We start from the raw sequence: 14,495 nt of genomic DNA, 5'->3' as shown, positions 1-14,495 counted from the left end.
TTCAGGCAGCCGCTCCCCACCCGATGGCCCGGGTAAGATACTTCAGCCATCCCCACCTTGCACTTCTCAGCCTTTACGGTTAACCCAGCCTCTCGGAGTCGGTCCAGCACTTTTTTAACCTGGGACACGTGGTCCTCCCAGGTCTGGCTGAAGACGCAGATGTCGTCAATATACGCCACGGCAAAACTCTCCATCCCCCTCAGTAGCTGATCCACCAGGCGCTGGAAGGTGGCCGGTGCTCCCTTGAGGCCGAAGGGCAGGATCAGAAACTCGTAGAGCCCCAGAGGGGTGATAAAGGCCGATTTCAGCCTGGCATCTGCGTCCAGCAGCACTTGCCAGTAGCCCTTTGTAAGATCCATGGTGGTGAGGTACTGAGCGCCTCCCAGCTTGTCTAGGAGCTCGTCAGGCCTGGGCATGGGGTAGGCATCAGATACAGTGATGGCATTGAGCTTTCGATAGTCCACACAGAACCAGATTGACCCGTTCCTTTTGGGACCAGCACCCCTGGCGAGGCCCAAGGGCTGGAAGACAGCTGGATCACCCCCAAAGCCAGCATGTCCCTGACCTCTCTTTCTAGGTCCTGGGCAGTTTTCCCAGTGACCCAAAAAGGGGAGCATCTTATAGGGGGATGTGACCCAGTCTCCACCTGATGGACAGTCAAATTAGTGCACCCAGGCTGGTTGCAAAAAAACAGCTGTCGGTGTAGATGCAGCACCCCCCTGATCTCAGCGTGCTGGCCCGGGGTCAGCTGATCAGAGAGCGGAATTGCCTCCAGGGGGAAACCAGCTTTTGTCCCAGGGAATAGAGCCACTAAAGGGTCATCTCCCTGCTCCTCCCAGTGTCCACACACGGCCACCACCACATTCCCCGTCATAGTATGGCTTCATCATATTCACATGGTACACCCGGCGGTGATGAGCCCAGTTAGACAGCTCCACCACATAGTTTACCTCATTTAGTTGCTTGATAACCTTGAAAGGCCCTTCCAAGGCAGCCTGGAGTTTGTTTTTCCTCACAGAGATGAGAACCATCACCTGATCCCCGGTGGCGAAGGCGAGGGCTAGCACCGTGTGGTCATACCAGACCTTCTGCTTCCTCTGGGCTCGGGACAGATTCTCCCTGGCCAGGCCCATGAGCTTGGCCAGTCTTTCCTGGAAGGTCAGGACAACTCCACCACCTACTCTCCATTGGGAGCGGCCTTCCCCTCCCATTCGTCCCTCATCAGGTCTAGGGGCTCCCTTACCCGCCTTCCATACAACTGTTCAAAAGGCGAAAACCCGGTAAATTCCTGGGGTACCTCCCTGTACGCGAACAGCAGGTGAGGTAAGTACTTGTCCCAATCCTGCGGGTGCTGGTTCATAAATGTTTTTAGCATCATCTTTAGCGTCCCGTTGAACCTTTCCACCAGCCCATTGGACTGAGGGTGATACGCTGAGGCCCAGTTGTGCTGGACCCCACATTTCTCCCACAAGCACCTGAGCAGGGATGACATGAAGTTGGACCCCTGATCTGTTAAGACTTCCTTGGGGAACCCCGCCTGGCTGAAAATGGTCAGCAGCGCATCTGCCACGCTGTCTGCTTCGATAGAGGACAAGGCCACCATCTCGGGGTAGCGAGTGGCGAAATCCACCACTACCAGGATGTATTTCTTCCCCGACCAGGTCGTCTTGCTGAGAGGTCCCACTATGTCTATGGCCACCTTCTGGAAAGGTTCTTCTATGATGGGTAAAGGCCTCAAAGCCGCTTTCCCCTTGTCCCGGGCCTTCCCCATCCTCTGGCAGGGGTCACAGGATTGGCAGTACTGTCGGACCTGGGTAAAGACCCCAGGCCAGTAAAAGTTCTGTAGCAGCCTCTGCCTGGTGCGCCGGATTCCCTGGTGCCCTGCGAGAGGGATGTCATGGGCCAGGTACAGCAGCTTGTGGCAAAACTTATGGGGAACCACCAGCTGCCTCCTGATCCCCCATGACTCTACTTCCCCTGGGGTAGCCCATTCTCGGTACAGGAACCCCTTCTCCCACAGGAACCTCTCCTCATGGTCTGTACTGCACTGAGGTCAGCCCGGTCCCTGGGCTTCCGCAAGGAGGGATCTTTCTGCAACTCGGCCTGGAACTCAGCAGCTGGGACAGAGATGGGGACCTGCTCTCTCGCGCTGGCTGGGTCTGAGGCCGCAGCCTCTCTGAGCCGTGTCCTTGTGCGTTCCCTCCCCACCAGGTTATGGTCCTGCGCCTCGTGCAAAATACTTTCCTCGTTGTAGGGGCGCAGTGCCCCTCGCCGACTCTGACTACGGGTCACGACCAGGGCACCCTGGGCGTTACTTGGCCAGTCCTCGAGGTCCCCCCCATTAACACCTCCATGGGCAAATGTGAGTGTACCCCCACATCCTTGGGGCCCTCCTTGGCCCTCCACTTCAGGTTTACCCTCGCCACAGGCACTTTGAATGGGGTCCCACCCACACCCATCAGGGTCAGGTAGGTGTCAGGCACCATCCGATCTGAGGCCACTACCCCGGGCCGGGCCAGCGTCACCTCTGCGCCCATGTCCCAGTACCCAGTGACCGCCCTCCCATCTACCTCCAGGGGAACAAGGCACTCTCTCCAGAGGGGCAGCCCCACGCCCACCCTGTAAACCAAAAACCCAGAGTCTGGAGCATCCAGCCCCCCAGAGGAGTTGACTTGGGGACCTCTTCCCTCCTTCACAGGTGGTACACGGCCAGCCCCCGTTTCCTGGGAATGTTGCCCCTCATCCTACCGGGTCTTTACCCAATCATCCCTCTGCAGGTTGGGTCTGCTCGGTCTGTCCCTGAGCTTGGGGCACTGGGCCCATATGTGGCCTCGCTAGCCACAGTGATAGCAGCCCATGTCTTGTAGGTCCCCTCAAGTGGGTCGGATGGACCTGACGCTGGAGGTTCCCCTTTGGTGGGGGTTCTCCATAGGCCACCTTTGGGAGGTCCCATGATGACTCTCTCTCTGCGTTGAGGCAGGCCTGCTCCTTCAAGACTCCTCCCTGCCATCCCCTGCCCGACTGTCCACAAATTGGTCGGCCAGCTGGCCTGCGTGCTGCGGGTTCTCCGGCTTCTGGTCCATCAACCACAGCCTCAGGTCGGACGGGCACTGCTCATACAGGTGCTCCAGTATGAATAGGTCAAGCAGGTCCTCTTTAGTTTGGGCCCCAGCTGCCCACTTGCAGCGTACCCCTTCGCCCGGTTGACCAGCTGGAGGTATGTGACCTCATGGGTTTTACGCTGACTCTGGAACCTTTTCCGGTACATCTCAGGAGTCAGCCCAAACTCGCGGAGCAGGGCCTGTTTGAACAGCTCGTAGTCCCCTGCCTCCGCCCCTTTCCTTTGGCTGTACACCTCCATGGCTGTGGAGTCCAGTAAGGGGGTGAGAAACAGGATTCTGTCTGCAGTCAATCCTGTGCAGCTTGCAGGCATTCTCAAAGGCCGTCAGGAAGGTATCTATGTCCTCCCCCTCCTTACACCAGGCCAGGAAGTACCTATCAAAGCTCCTGGTAGGCTTGGGTTCCCTCCTCCCCCCCACTCACCGCAGCCAGGGCCTCGCTGCTTCTCAGCCAGGCCAGTTCCAGCTCATGCTGGCACTAGTTCTCATGTTTATGCTGGTTCTCCCGCTCCTTCAGTTCTTGCCTCCTTAACTCGAGCTCTTCCCGTCTCAGCTCCCTGTCATGTTCCATCCGCATCCATTCCAAGGACGGGGAGCTCCACCGGGACGATCCCCTGCTGGCCACTGGGGTCAGGGTGCCCTTGGTATTCATTGGGCTTCCCCCAACCCCTCCCCTAGGTATAGGTGGGCAGGGTCTCGGGTTGTCCTCGGCAGCAGTCTGACCCCCTCCCAGCCACGTCAGGCCCCGGGGCCCATGCTGCGTCCGCTGGGCAGCTTCCCTCCGGGACTGAGCTCGGTTCACCCAAGCGAGCCTTCTCCTCCAGCTGGGCTATTAGCTGTTCTTTGGTGGACCTCCCAATGTGCAGCCCCCTCTGCTTGCACAGCTCCACCAGGTCCTTCTTAAGGCGCTTAGCATACATCTTCTGCTGGCCACTCGCCAGCCTGTGCTCTCAGCTTCCCACCGGTTCCAGGGAGACCTCTCGTGCACCAGCCCTTTTTCAGGTCACCCCCTCTCTGCCAGGGTCAAGCTGCAGACTCCTCCACCCCTGGGACTGCTCCTGCAATCCCCCCGGGGGACCCTGTTACTGCAAAGTCCTTTGCTCTGGTCACACACTCCCAGGGGTTAACCGCCTCCTGAAACCGTCACGCTCTGTCTCTTCAGCCCACCTAGTCCTCGTCAATCCCCCTTCGTTTTGCTGCTCCCCTGTCACTTACTGCAGGAAGCGCTGTCCATGGGGTGCAGACGATCCCGCCGCTGCCACCAGTTGTCACAGAGTATGGGGGAGTCCGGCCCTGCACCCCTCTTCCTGGGACTCACAGTGACTCTCAGCCAGCCAGTAAAGCAGAAGGTTTATTGGACAACAGGAATGCAGGTTACAGCAGAGCTTGGAGGCACAATCAGGACCCCTCAATCAAGTCCTTCTATGGGTTCAGGAAGCTTAGTTCCCAGTTTGGGTTTCCCTGAATTCCAAGCACCCAGCCCAAAACCGAAACTGAACTAACTCCCTGCAGCCGGTCCCTTCCTTTTGTCCGGCTTCCTGGGCAAAGATGCTGATCCCCTCCCCCCACACCTGGCTCAGGTTAACAGGCTTAGGTCCTGTCCCTCACCTAAAGACATCCCTGGCTCTCTCATCCCCCACACAGACAGTCCCTACTGGATCACACACGTTTCTGGATTTAGCCAAAGGAGAGTGGCTGTCTGGCTTCCTTTTTCTCCTGAGGCACCAGCGAGTGGGATCGGTGCTTCCTTTCAGCTGGGCCTCACAAGGTGCCATGTTGGTGTTGAGCGTCTCGGGACGAGTCTTTTCTCGGCAGCGAGCTCGAGAACAGTGCCGGGGCATTCTGCGTCGAGGCCGAAGCATTAGGAGCTGGGTCCCCTGAGCCCAGGTCATAGTGGGGGCATGAGGATCACTGTAAGCTGCTATTCCTTCTTTACGTGTTCTAGGGCATAACTCGTGGCAGTTCTTACAGCGATCCTTTTGGCGCCCCTCCCCAGGCACTGTAAACACAGAGTGTGTTTTGCTCTTCGGCACGCGCTTTGCACCGGTCACACAGGTTTTAAACTGCAGGAACTGCAGCATATCACGGCTCCAGGGAGGCAGGATGGGGGGAAACCCCCAACAAATCGACTAAGAACTCCAATCCTAAGACACTAACTTAACTACATACGACTACAAAATGTGCTTGCTAAGCAAGGACTAAGGGAAGTTCCAGTCACCATCACTGGCGGTAAAAAGGAACTGAAGGGGTGGGTCGGCAGGGCTCTATATTGAGCACCATGAAGGGCAACTCCAGAGCGGGGCCAGGCCAGCCTGACAGATGCTGCTAAGGGAAAAATCTTCTGGCCCTTTTGCACATGCGTGCACACACACCTGATTGGAATGGACGTGAACAAGCACTCAGAGGACTAGGAGTGCCTTCTTTATTCTCAATTAATTAAAACACAAAACCACTGCACTAGGCGTCAATTAAAGGCCCCTTCCCTAAATTCCACTTCTCACCTCCAACACCCTAGACTCAGGAATGGCTGGAAGGGGGACAGCCCTGCTGGGGGAGCCAAGGTTGTGGTGTAGGGCACTGATGCTAAAGTTGAAGTGCACATCTAGGGAAGGAAGTAAACGGAACGTTCTGTTGCCAGTATTAACCTTTCATTTCCTCGCTTTTTAGAAGTTGTGTTAGATATAAGAGACCGCAACAGGACAGGACATGACACAGTGCCGTGTGTGTGTGCACTTATTTGCCAGGGAACTGTAGTTGTTGCATTTTTAAATTGACTAAAATAAGTAACGATTTACACCCGGACCCAGATCCCACAGAACGCAGTGGGCTTGGAAGAAGATGAACAAAGCTGGTGTAAAAAATTATTTTCTAAACATGTAACTTATTTCTGAACAAGTTCTCATCAGGATTTTTTAGGAGAGAGTTTTTCCACAAATGAAAAATGGTTTTTTCAAACACCTGCCTTTCAGCTGATTCAGGAGTGGAACTCTTAAGCCATTCAACCGTTTGAGGAGAGCACGGAAATTTAGATAAATGAAAAAAGCATCTTCGGTGTAACAAAATTACATAATTCAGGCAGCACTGAACTTGCACTGGCCAGTCCCTTTACTTTCTATATTGTGTAGTTTAGCCAAAGAAGCTTGAAAAAAGAGAGAACTAAGCTGTGAGGTTAATTTTTATTTACTGGAACTGAAATGCCAACAGGTTTCTTGAAACTCTTCAGAAAATTCAAGAGTTAACCAGATTTTGCTAACATGCCGTAAGTTTTTCTACTGAACAAACACACTCACAGCAGATCAACTCCTCCTGTATGTGCAAAACAGTATGGAGCTTTGACGACACCATCCCACTGGCTCTACCAGAATTTCTGTCACTTAAAGAGACTCTTGACTTTTTCAACCTCTTCACACAGACGTTTCTTTCTGTTCCTCTAATCACTTGTCAACTCTGGACCCCTTTTATTTTTGATCCTTTAGATAACGGCATAGAGAGCATACTTTTAAAATTTGCAGATGATACCAAGCTGGGTGGGGTTGCAAGTGCTTTGGAAGATAGGATTAAAATTCAAAATGAACTGGACAACTGGAGAAACGGTCTGAAGTAAACAGGATGAAATTAAATAAGGATAAATGCAAAGTACTGTACTTAGGAAGGACCAATCAGTTGCACACATACAAAATGGGAAATGACTGCCTAGGAAGGAGCACTGAGTAAAGGGATCTGGGGGTCATAGTGGACCACAAGCTAAATATGAGTCAACAGTGTAACGCTATTGCAAAAAAAACAAAAACAAAAAAACGAACATCATTCTGGGATGTATTAGGGGGAGTGTTGTAAGCAAGACAAGAGAAGTAATTCTTCCACTCTGCTCTGCGCTGCTTAGGCCTCAAGTGGAGTATTGTGTCCAGTTCTGAGCACATTTCAGGAAAGATGCGGATAAATTGGAGAAAGTCCAGAGAAGAGCAACAAAAATGATTAAAGGTCTAGAAACCATGATTGATGAGAGACGATTGAAAAAGTTAGATTTGTTTAGTCTGGAGACGAGAAGACTGAGAGGGGACATAACAGTTTTCAAGTACATAAAAGGTTGTTATAAGAAGGGAGGAGAAAAATTGTTGTTCTTAACCTCTGAGGATAGGACAAGAAGCAATGAGCTTAAATTGCAGCAAGGGAGGTTTAGGTTGGACATTGGGAAAAACTTCCTGTCAGGGTGGTTAAGCACTGGGATAAATTGCCAGGGGAGGTTGTGGAATCTCCATCATTGGAGGTTACTAAGAGCAGGTTAGATAAACACCTGTCAGGGATCATCTAACTCAGGGGTTCTCAAACTGGGGGTCGGGACCCCTCGGGGGTCCTGAGGTTATTATATAGAGGGTCATGAGCCGTCAACCTCCACCCTAAACCCTGCTTAGCCTCCAGCAGTTATAATGGTGTTAAATATACAAAAAAAGTGTTTTAATTTATAAGGGGGCGGGGAGATGGTCGCACTCAGAGGGTTGCTATGTGAAAGGGTCACCAGCACAAACGTTTGAAAATGACTGGCCTACTTAGTCCTGCCATGCATGCAGGGGATGGGACTAGATGACGTCCTGAGGTCCCTTCTAGTCCTATGTGTCAATGGGGTGACTGGAATTGAATGCTGTAACTCAGGTGAGGGCAGACCATGGATTTTGTAACACCTCAGTATTTCCTATTCCATTCTTTACACATCTGAATGTCGTCTTTGATTGCTACTGTGCCCTGAGCAGAGGTGCCGCATCCTCTTGCATGAATGAATTTCTATTAGTAGGTTTAGTTTTCCTACGACACCCTAGTTTGTGGGTTATCAAAACTACAATAATCCCAGGGGAAAAGCTTCACGCAGCTGGCAGTGCAGTAGATGGAAGGTCACTGGGCTTTTCGGGAAGTGCTTTAAGAGAACATTGCAATCTACAAACTCCTCTGGAAAGCCTGGAAATACAGATTCAAGGTTTCACTCAAAAAACCCACTGAAACCTGGCAGATAAGGTGCAGTTATGCTAATGTTCTAAACAGACCTGTGTGTGTAAAGTAAGAGTTGAGGTACATCAGAAGCAGGAAGCCTGCTAAACAATCAGTGGGGCTCCTTGACGATTGAAATACAAAAGGAGCGCTTAAAGACGATAAAGTCATTGCGGAGAAACCAAATGGATTCTTGGCTTCAGTCTTCACGGATGAGGATGTTAGGGAGATTTGCAAACCTGAACTGGCTTTTGTAGGTGACAAATCTGAGGACCTGTCACAGATTGAAGTGTCACTAGAGGTGGTTTTGGAATTAATTGTTAATGTTGAGGTTATCTAGTCACTGGAACCAGATGGCATTCACCCAAGAGTTCTGAAAGAACTCAAATGTGAAGTTGCGGAACTATTAACTAAGGTTTGTAACCTGTCCTTTAAATCGGCTTCGGTACCCAATGACTGGAAGTTAGCTAATGTAACGCCAATATTTAAAAAGGGCTCTAGAGGTGATCCCGGCAATTACAGACCGGTAAGTCTAACGTCAGTACCGGGCAAATTAGTCGAAACAATAGTTAAGAATAAAATTGTCAGACACACAGAAAAACAAACTGTTGAGCAATAGTCAACATGGTTTCTGTAAAGGGAAATCGTCTCTTACTAATCTATTAGAGTTCTTTGAAGGGGTCAACAAACATGTGGACAAGGGGGATCCAGTGGACATAGTGTACTTAGATTTCCAGAAAGCCTTTGACAAGGTCCCTCACCAAAGGCTCTTACGTAAATTAAGCTGTCATGGGATAAAAGGGAAGGTACTTTCATGGACTGAGAACTGGCTAAAAGACAGGGAACAAAGGGTAGGAATCAATGGTAAATTCTCAGAATGGAGAGGGGTAACTAAGTGGTGTTCCCCAAGGGTCAGTCCTAGGACCAATCCTATTCAATTTATTCATAAATGATCTGGAGAAAGGGGTAAACAGTGAGGTGGCAAAGTTTGCAGATGATACTAAATTACTCAAGATAGTTAAGACCAAAGCAGATTGTGAAGAACTTCAAAAAGATCTCACAAAACTAAGTGATTGGGCAACAAAATGGCAAATGAAACTTAATGTGCACATTGGAAAAAATAACCCTAACTATACATACAATATGATGGGGGCTAATTTAGCTACAAGAAGTCAGGAAAAAGATCTTGTCGTCATCGTGGATAGGTTCTCTGAAGATGTCCACGCAGTGTGCAGGGGTGGTCAAAAAAGCAAACAAGATGTTAGGAATCATTAAAAAGGGGATAAAGAATAAGACAGAATATATTATTGCCCTTATATAAATCCATGGTACGCCCACATCTTGAATACTGTGTACAGATATGGCCTCCTCACCTCAAAAAAGATTCTAGCACTAGAAAAGGGCAACTACAATGATTAGGGGTTTGGAGAGGGTCCCATATGAGGAAAGATTAAAGAGGCTAGGCCTCTTCAGCTTGGAAAAGAGACTAAGGGGGGATATGATAGAGGTATATAAAATCATTAGTGATGTGGAGAAAGTGGATAAGGAAAAGTTTTTACTTATTCCCATAATATAAGAACTAGGGGTCACCAAATGAAATTAATAGGTAGCAGGTTTAAAACAAATAAATGGAATTTCTGCTTCACACAGCGCACAGTCAACTTGTGGAACTCCTTACCTGAAGAGGTTGTGAAGGCTGGGACTATAACAATGTTTAAAAGGGAACTGGATAAATTCATGGTAGCTAAGTCCATAAATGGCTATTAGCCAGGAAGGGTAAAGAATGGTGTCCCTAGCCTCTGTTCACCAGAGGATGGAGATGGATGGCAGGAGAGAGATCACTTGATCATTGCCTGTTAGGCTCACTCCCTCTGGGGCACCTGGTATTGGCCACTGTCAGTAGACAGATACTGGGCTAGATGGACCTTTGGTCTGACCTGGTACGGCCGTTCTTATGTAAGAGTTGAGGCTGGTGGGATGACCTTCCACACAGAACTGTATTCTGCAAAGCAGGGGCTCTAAAAACGGCATGGTAGGGAACCAACTCGGGGTGCCAATTTTGATTGGATGGATTCCTGGAGGTTGTGTCACATGTCAATCTTTAATTAAAGATTCATCTTTAATGCTTGGAGACTCCAGGAAAACCTTATAACCGAACAAAGCTCTTAGTCTGATGCGATGGCTAAGTGAGCTAATGTGATCCCTGGATGTGTAAGCAAGGCAATATTAAGTAGGAATAGGGAGGGAGTATTAACTGTGCAGCACTGGTGAGACCATCACTAGAATGTTGTATCTAGTTCTGGGGACACCAATATCCTTTTTAAAGTGTGAAAATCATAAAGGGTTCAGAAAAGCGCCATGAGAATGATTTGAAGTCCAGAACGTTTGCCTCAGTGAGAGACTCGAACCTCAAGCTATTTAGCTTATTCCAGAAAAGATTAAGAGATGATTTGATCACAGTCTAGAGACACACACACGAGAAGATTTGGCAGTAGAATACTCTTTAATCAAGCAGAGAAAGGCATAACAGGAGCCAACGATGGGAAGCTGAAATTCAGACAAGACATAGGCAGCAAATGTTTTAACAATTAGGGTAATTAAACAACTTACCTATGGATATGGTGCATCCATCATCAGTAGAAATCTCTAAATCAAGACTAGATGTCTCCTCCTAAAAGAGATGCTCTAGCTCAACCAGATGTGATGGGTCTGATGCAAGTATTTCACCTGTAAATCCATGCTGTGTTATGCAGATCACGTGAGATGACAACGATCTCTTCTGGGCTTTAAAAAAGCCTGTGAACTGCATTACTATGCTTTCCAAAGTTTGGCTCCATTTCTACAGCTGCAAGGTGTGGGAACATTTTCCAGGAAGGTTGAAAGGTCATGGTCAAACAATAAACAAAGTTATTTTGCTTTGCAGACCTGTGTGATGCTTCTTAAAACATGCTCTCTCAAGCTTTAATGTTCAGAAAGAAATAATATCCCATCACCTAACACAGTGCACTTTGGATGGATATGCAGCTTGCTTTGTAAGCTGTATTCTCCTTGGCCAAAGAACCACCACCAAATATGCATGTTCTCTGCCTCAACAGCTGAAGACAGGAGACAGGTTTTGAAAAAAAAAATTACTTTATTGGAACTCATCTGAACATCAGATATACCTGGTGTTGGTTAGCAAGAACCGTTTGTACATTTGATATTGATGGTGCCAAAAACCCAAACAGTGACCAACTGGATGAGATGCAGAGTTTAAAAAAATACCACAGAAAGTTAAAATATGTGGATAGAAAGCAGGAAAAGAAAAAAAAAAATCAGCCAGTTTAAGATTTAGTGTGAAGGCAAAATCTCTCTTGATAAAACAGAACCCTTTTATAAAATATAAATTTAGTAAGAAAACATGGAGAGAGAGAGAAAGGGAGACAAAGGGGAATGAATAAAGATCAGCACGACAGAGATGCAGAAGCTTACACTGCCCAAATTGCATTAAAACCTTGCTAGTAATCTCACCATAAAATGAAACATGCTGGAATACACCATGCTCCACCTCCCATGTATATCACTTTGAAACAGTAATTAGTGAGTGCTACACAAGCTCATCCCAGAGGGGCCGATTTGTCTTACATCAGATGTTTAAGGAAATATACTATACAGCAGAGGTGAATAATGACGATCTGATCAGTGCCTATGCTAGCAGACTGCCTTCTCACTTGGACATTTGGTTCTCACAGAGAGGTGAACACTCAGAGAACACCTGCTCACTCGTTCTTCCCAACACTGCGAGGGGACAGGGGGGGGTTAAAACATTTAGAGAGTCTAGCCTATTTTAAAACAATAGCATGCAATACAGGCCTCCAGGGGAACCCTGTGCTGTTCCCTTTGTTAGAAGCAGGCCTAGATATAGACAGTTGCAGCCGTTACTTCTACCCTTTGAGTTGATCGAGCTCAGTGGCAATTCTGAAGTGGGTTCCCTATGTGTGGGCTTCAGGGAGTCAATATGGAGTTGCTGGGGGCGGGGGGTATTAAAGGTGCTAAGATTTAAAAATAAACCAGCAGTCTGCACATAAGGGTTTTTTGGTTCAGTACAAATGGAATAAAACGTGGCTTCTTATACACTGTCAGTAAGTCTCCGATTCCAGAGTAGAGGGAAGAAATGGAACTGTTTCCTTGGCAGCCGGGTAGCTATTGAGGATAAAACCTTGCCACTGCTGTACTCTCTCTGCTATCCTTCAGGAAGTGGAAAGCACATGTTTAGGTAGTGTAAGCCTTTTTCCTTTTATTTAGAATCCCTCTTTTTTTAAACAATATTTCCCCCCCGATACAAAGTTTGGCCAGTAAATGTTACATGGAAACTGGAACACGCATCGTATGGAATACAAGATGCACCGGATGAGGACGTTTAAAAACTTTCCGAGCGAAAAGTAGAACAAAGAAAAAAGTCTCCTAGCATTTTCCCAAAGGTTTCACTCTCCTGTCACACACACTCTCCAAATGACAGCTACCAAAATCAACTCTGCAAGAGAAAAGAGCCACTGTCAATCAAGGGGAAGGAAGCAAAAAGCATAGGCACACGCTGTACCTAGGCTTAGGAGCCAAAAGAAATGAACCTGAGCAGTTGTGTGCTCCTCACACCCACTCACCTATGTTAGCTTCTTGGCTTTGTTGTAGAGTGAATCCACTACTTTACTCATATTCTGAATAGTCTCAAGAGCAGCTTCGTACGTTTTGTCTACTGGCGGCTCGTCAAAGATAATCAGGACTCCCTCCCCTTGGTCAAGGATTCCTACAAACACAAAGCTCTGGTTACACAGCAGTGCACGTGCGAGCTAGACAGACTTCTGAGAGTTTCTTCTGTCAGATCCAGCCATCAAGTCTCAGATTGGACCTTGTGCCTATGCTGTGGTGGCCTCCAGGGTGTGGAATTCATTTCCACTGGCATTTATCCAGCCATCTCCCCATATTAAACATCTGGCCCTTGCCCCTCCAGCCAGGGTTTGTGACCACTGCTCCCCTAGCATCTGTCTCACCCCTAGAGCTACATAGTAGAGAAGGGTGGTTTTAGGGATTGGGGCGCGGTTCTACAGCACAAAACAAGTGCTTCGGTGGAAACATTTTATTTATAAAAATGGTTTTCCTGCCTTCCGAGTTTTAGCTAAGCGCATGCTAGAGAGAACAGTAAGTCTATCACAGTGTGTATGGAGGAAAGGTGTCAGGATCTCCTCTGACCCGGGCTTACTGGCACTACTCCAGCACCTGGCTAACCTGTTCTTTGCAACACAACATTGCAGGGGATGTGGAATAGGGGATCCAGAAGGCAGCACTTTGGAAACCCGCTTTGTGCGAGAGCAGCCTACTGGGGCGGGAGGGAAGGGAAATCTTACTTGGGGGATCTCCAACCCATCTCCAATTATCAGTCTAGCGAGCTTGATTCTCTGATGACGACAACTCCAGCAGCTGGGAGATTTACCCTTTCATTTTCTTGATCCCTTTATCAATATATTTTGTATTCGGTTTCCTGCTATGCTTTAATCATTCTCTAATCAACAGGGTTGTCCCACTGACCTATCCCACGTTCATTCTGCCCGGCTAAGCTAGTAGGACTGGCTTTCTGTGCTGGGCACTCAGGACAGGAGAACCTCTTTCCTGCTACCTCCCCTGAAACTCCCATTGGCTACGTTTTCCCATTCCCGACCAATCGGAGCTGCAGGAGGCGATGCCTGCAACCAAGGACAGCGCACAGAGCTCTCTGCCCCCCAACCCCCAGGGGCCACAGGGACGTGGTGCTGGCCACTTCTGGGAGCGGTGCGGGGCCAGGGCAGGCAGGGAGCCTGCCTTCGCCCCGCTGTAACCCCAGAGCCCCTCCAGGTAAGTGGTGACGGGCCAGAGTCCGCACCCCAAACCCCTCCTGCACCGCAACCCCCTGCCGCATCCCTCCTGCGCTGCAACCTCCTGCATTGAAGCCCCTGCCGTACTCCTCCTGCAGCCCAACCCCCTGCCCTGAGCCCCCTCCCGCACACTGCACCCCCTCCCGCACCCCAACCTCCTGTCCCAGCCCTACATTCATGGCCCTGCATGCAATTTCCCCACCCAGATGTGGCCCTTGGACCAAAAAGTTTGTCCATCCCTGTACTAGGCACTAGCCCTCCAGCACGAGGTGAATGGAAGAGTGCTCTTCAGCTCTTTGCCAGGAGTTGGCAGAGGAATTCTAGTTTCAAGTGGAAGCCGTTACTGAGCATGCCGGGCACCAATGGAGCTCTCACTAGTTAGCTGGTGTCAAAAGGTTAAGTAAGAGGAAGGTGGGTCAGGATCTCCAGGATACAGCCCATAATCTTTTCAGTATTTTCCCATGTACCTCTATTTGCTTTCTAGGCCTGACAGTATCATCTGGAGTTAGAG

The 14,495-nt window shown here is 49.2% G+C and overlaps 1 protein-coding gene across 1 annotated transcript in view; it reads right to left on the bottom strand.

Moving 5' to 3' along the window:
- Positions 1-11,212: 11,212 nt before the first annotated feature.
- PSMD11 (proteasome 26S subunit, non-ATPase 11) overlaps positions 11,213-14,495 on the bottom strand; it is a 30,377-nt gene continuing 27,094 nt past the window's right edge. The window contains exons 13-14 of the mRNA XM_050934963.1: positions 12,740-12,882; positions 11,213-12,612 (exon numbers count right to left, since the gene is read on the bottom strand). Of these exons, the coding sequence (XP_050790920.1) occupies positions 12,740-12,882 (143 nt within the window). The 3' untranslated portion in view covers positions 11,213-12,612. The remainder of the gene's footprint in view (positions 12,613-12,739; positions 12,883-14,495) is intronic.

This window comes from Gopherus flavomarginatus, chromosome 25 (genome assembly GCF_025201925.1).
Source record: "Gopherus flavomarginatus isolate rGopFla2 chromosome 25, rGopFla2.mat.asm, whole genome shotgun sequence".
In the NCBI taxonomy this organism is placed as follows: Eukaryota; Metazoa; Chordata; order Testudines; family Testudinidae; genus Gopherus; species Gopherus flavomarginatus.
The sequence above is the reverse complement of the archived record's forward strand: the minus strand, read 5'-3'. Positions and strand labels throughout refer to the sequence as shown.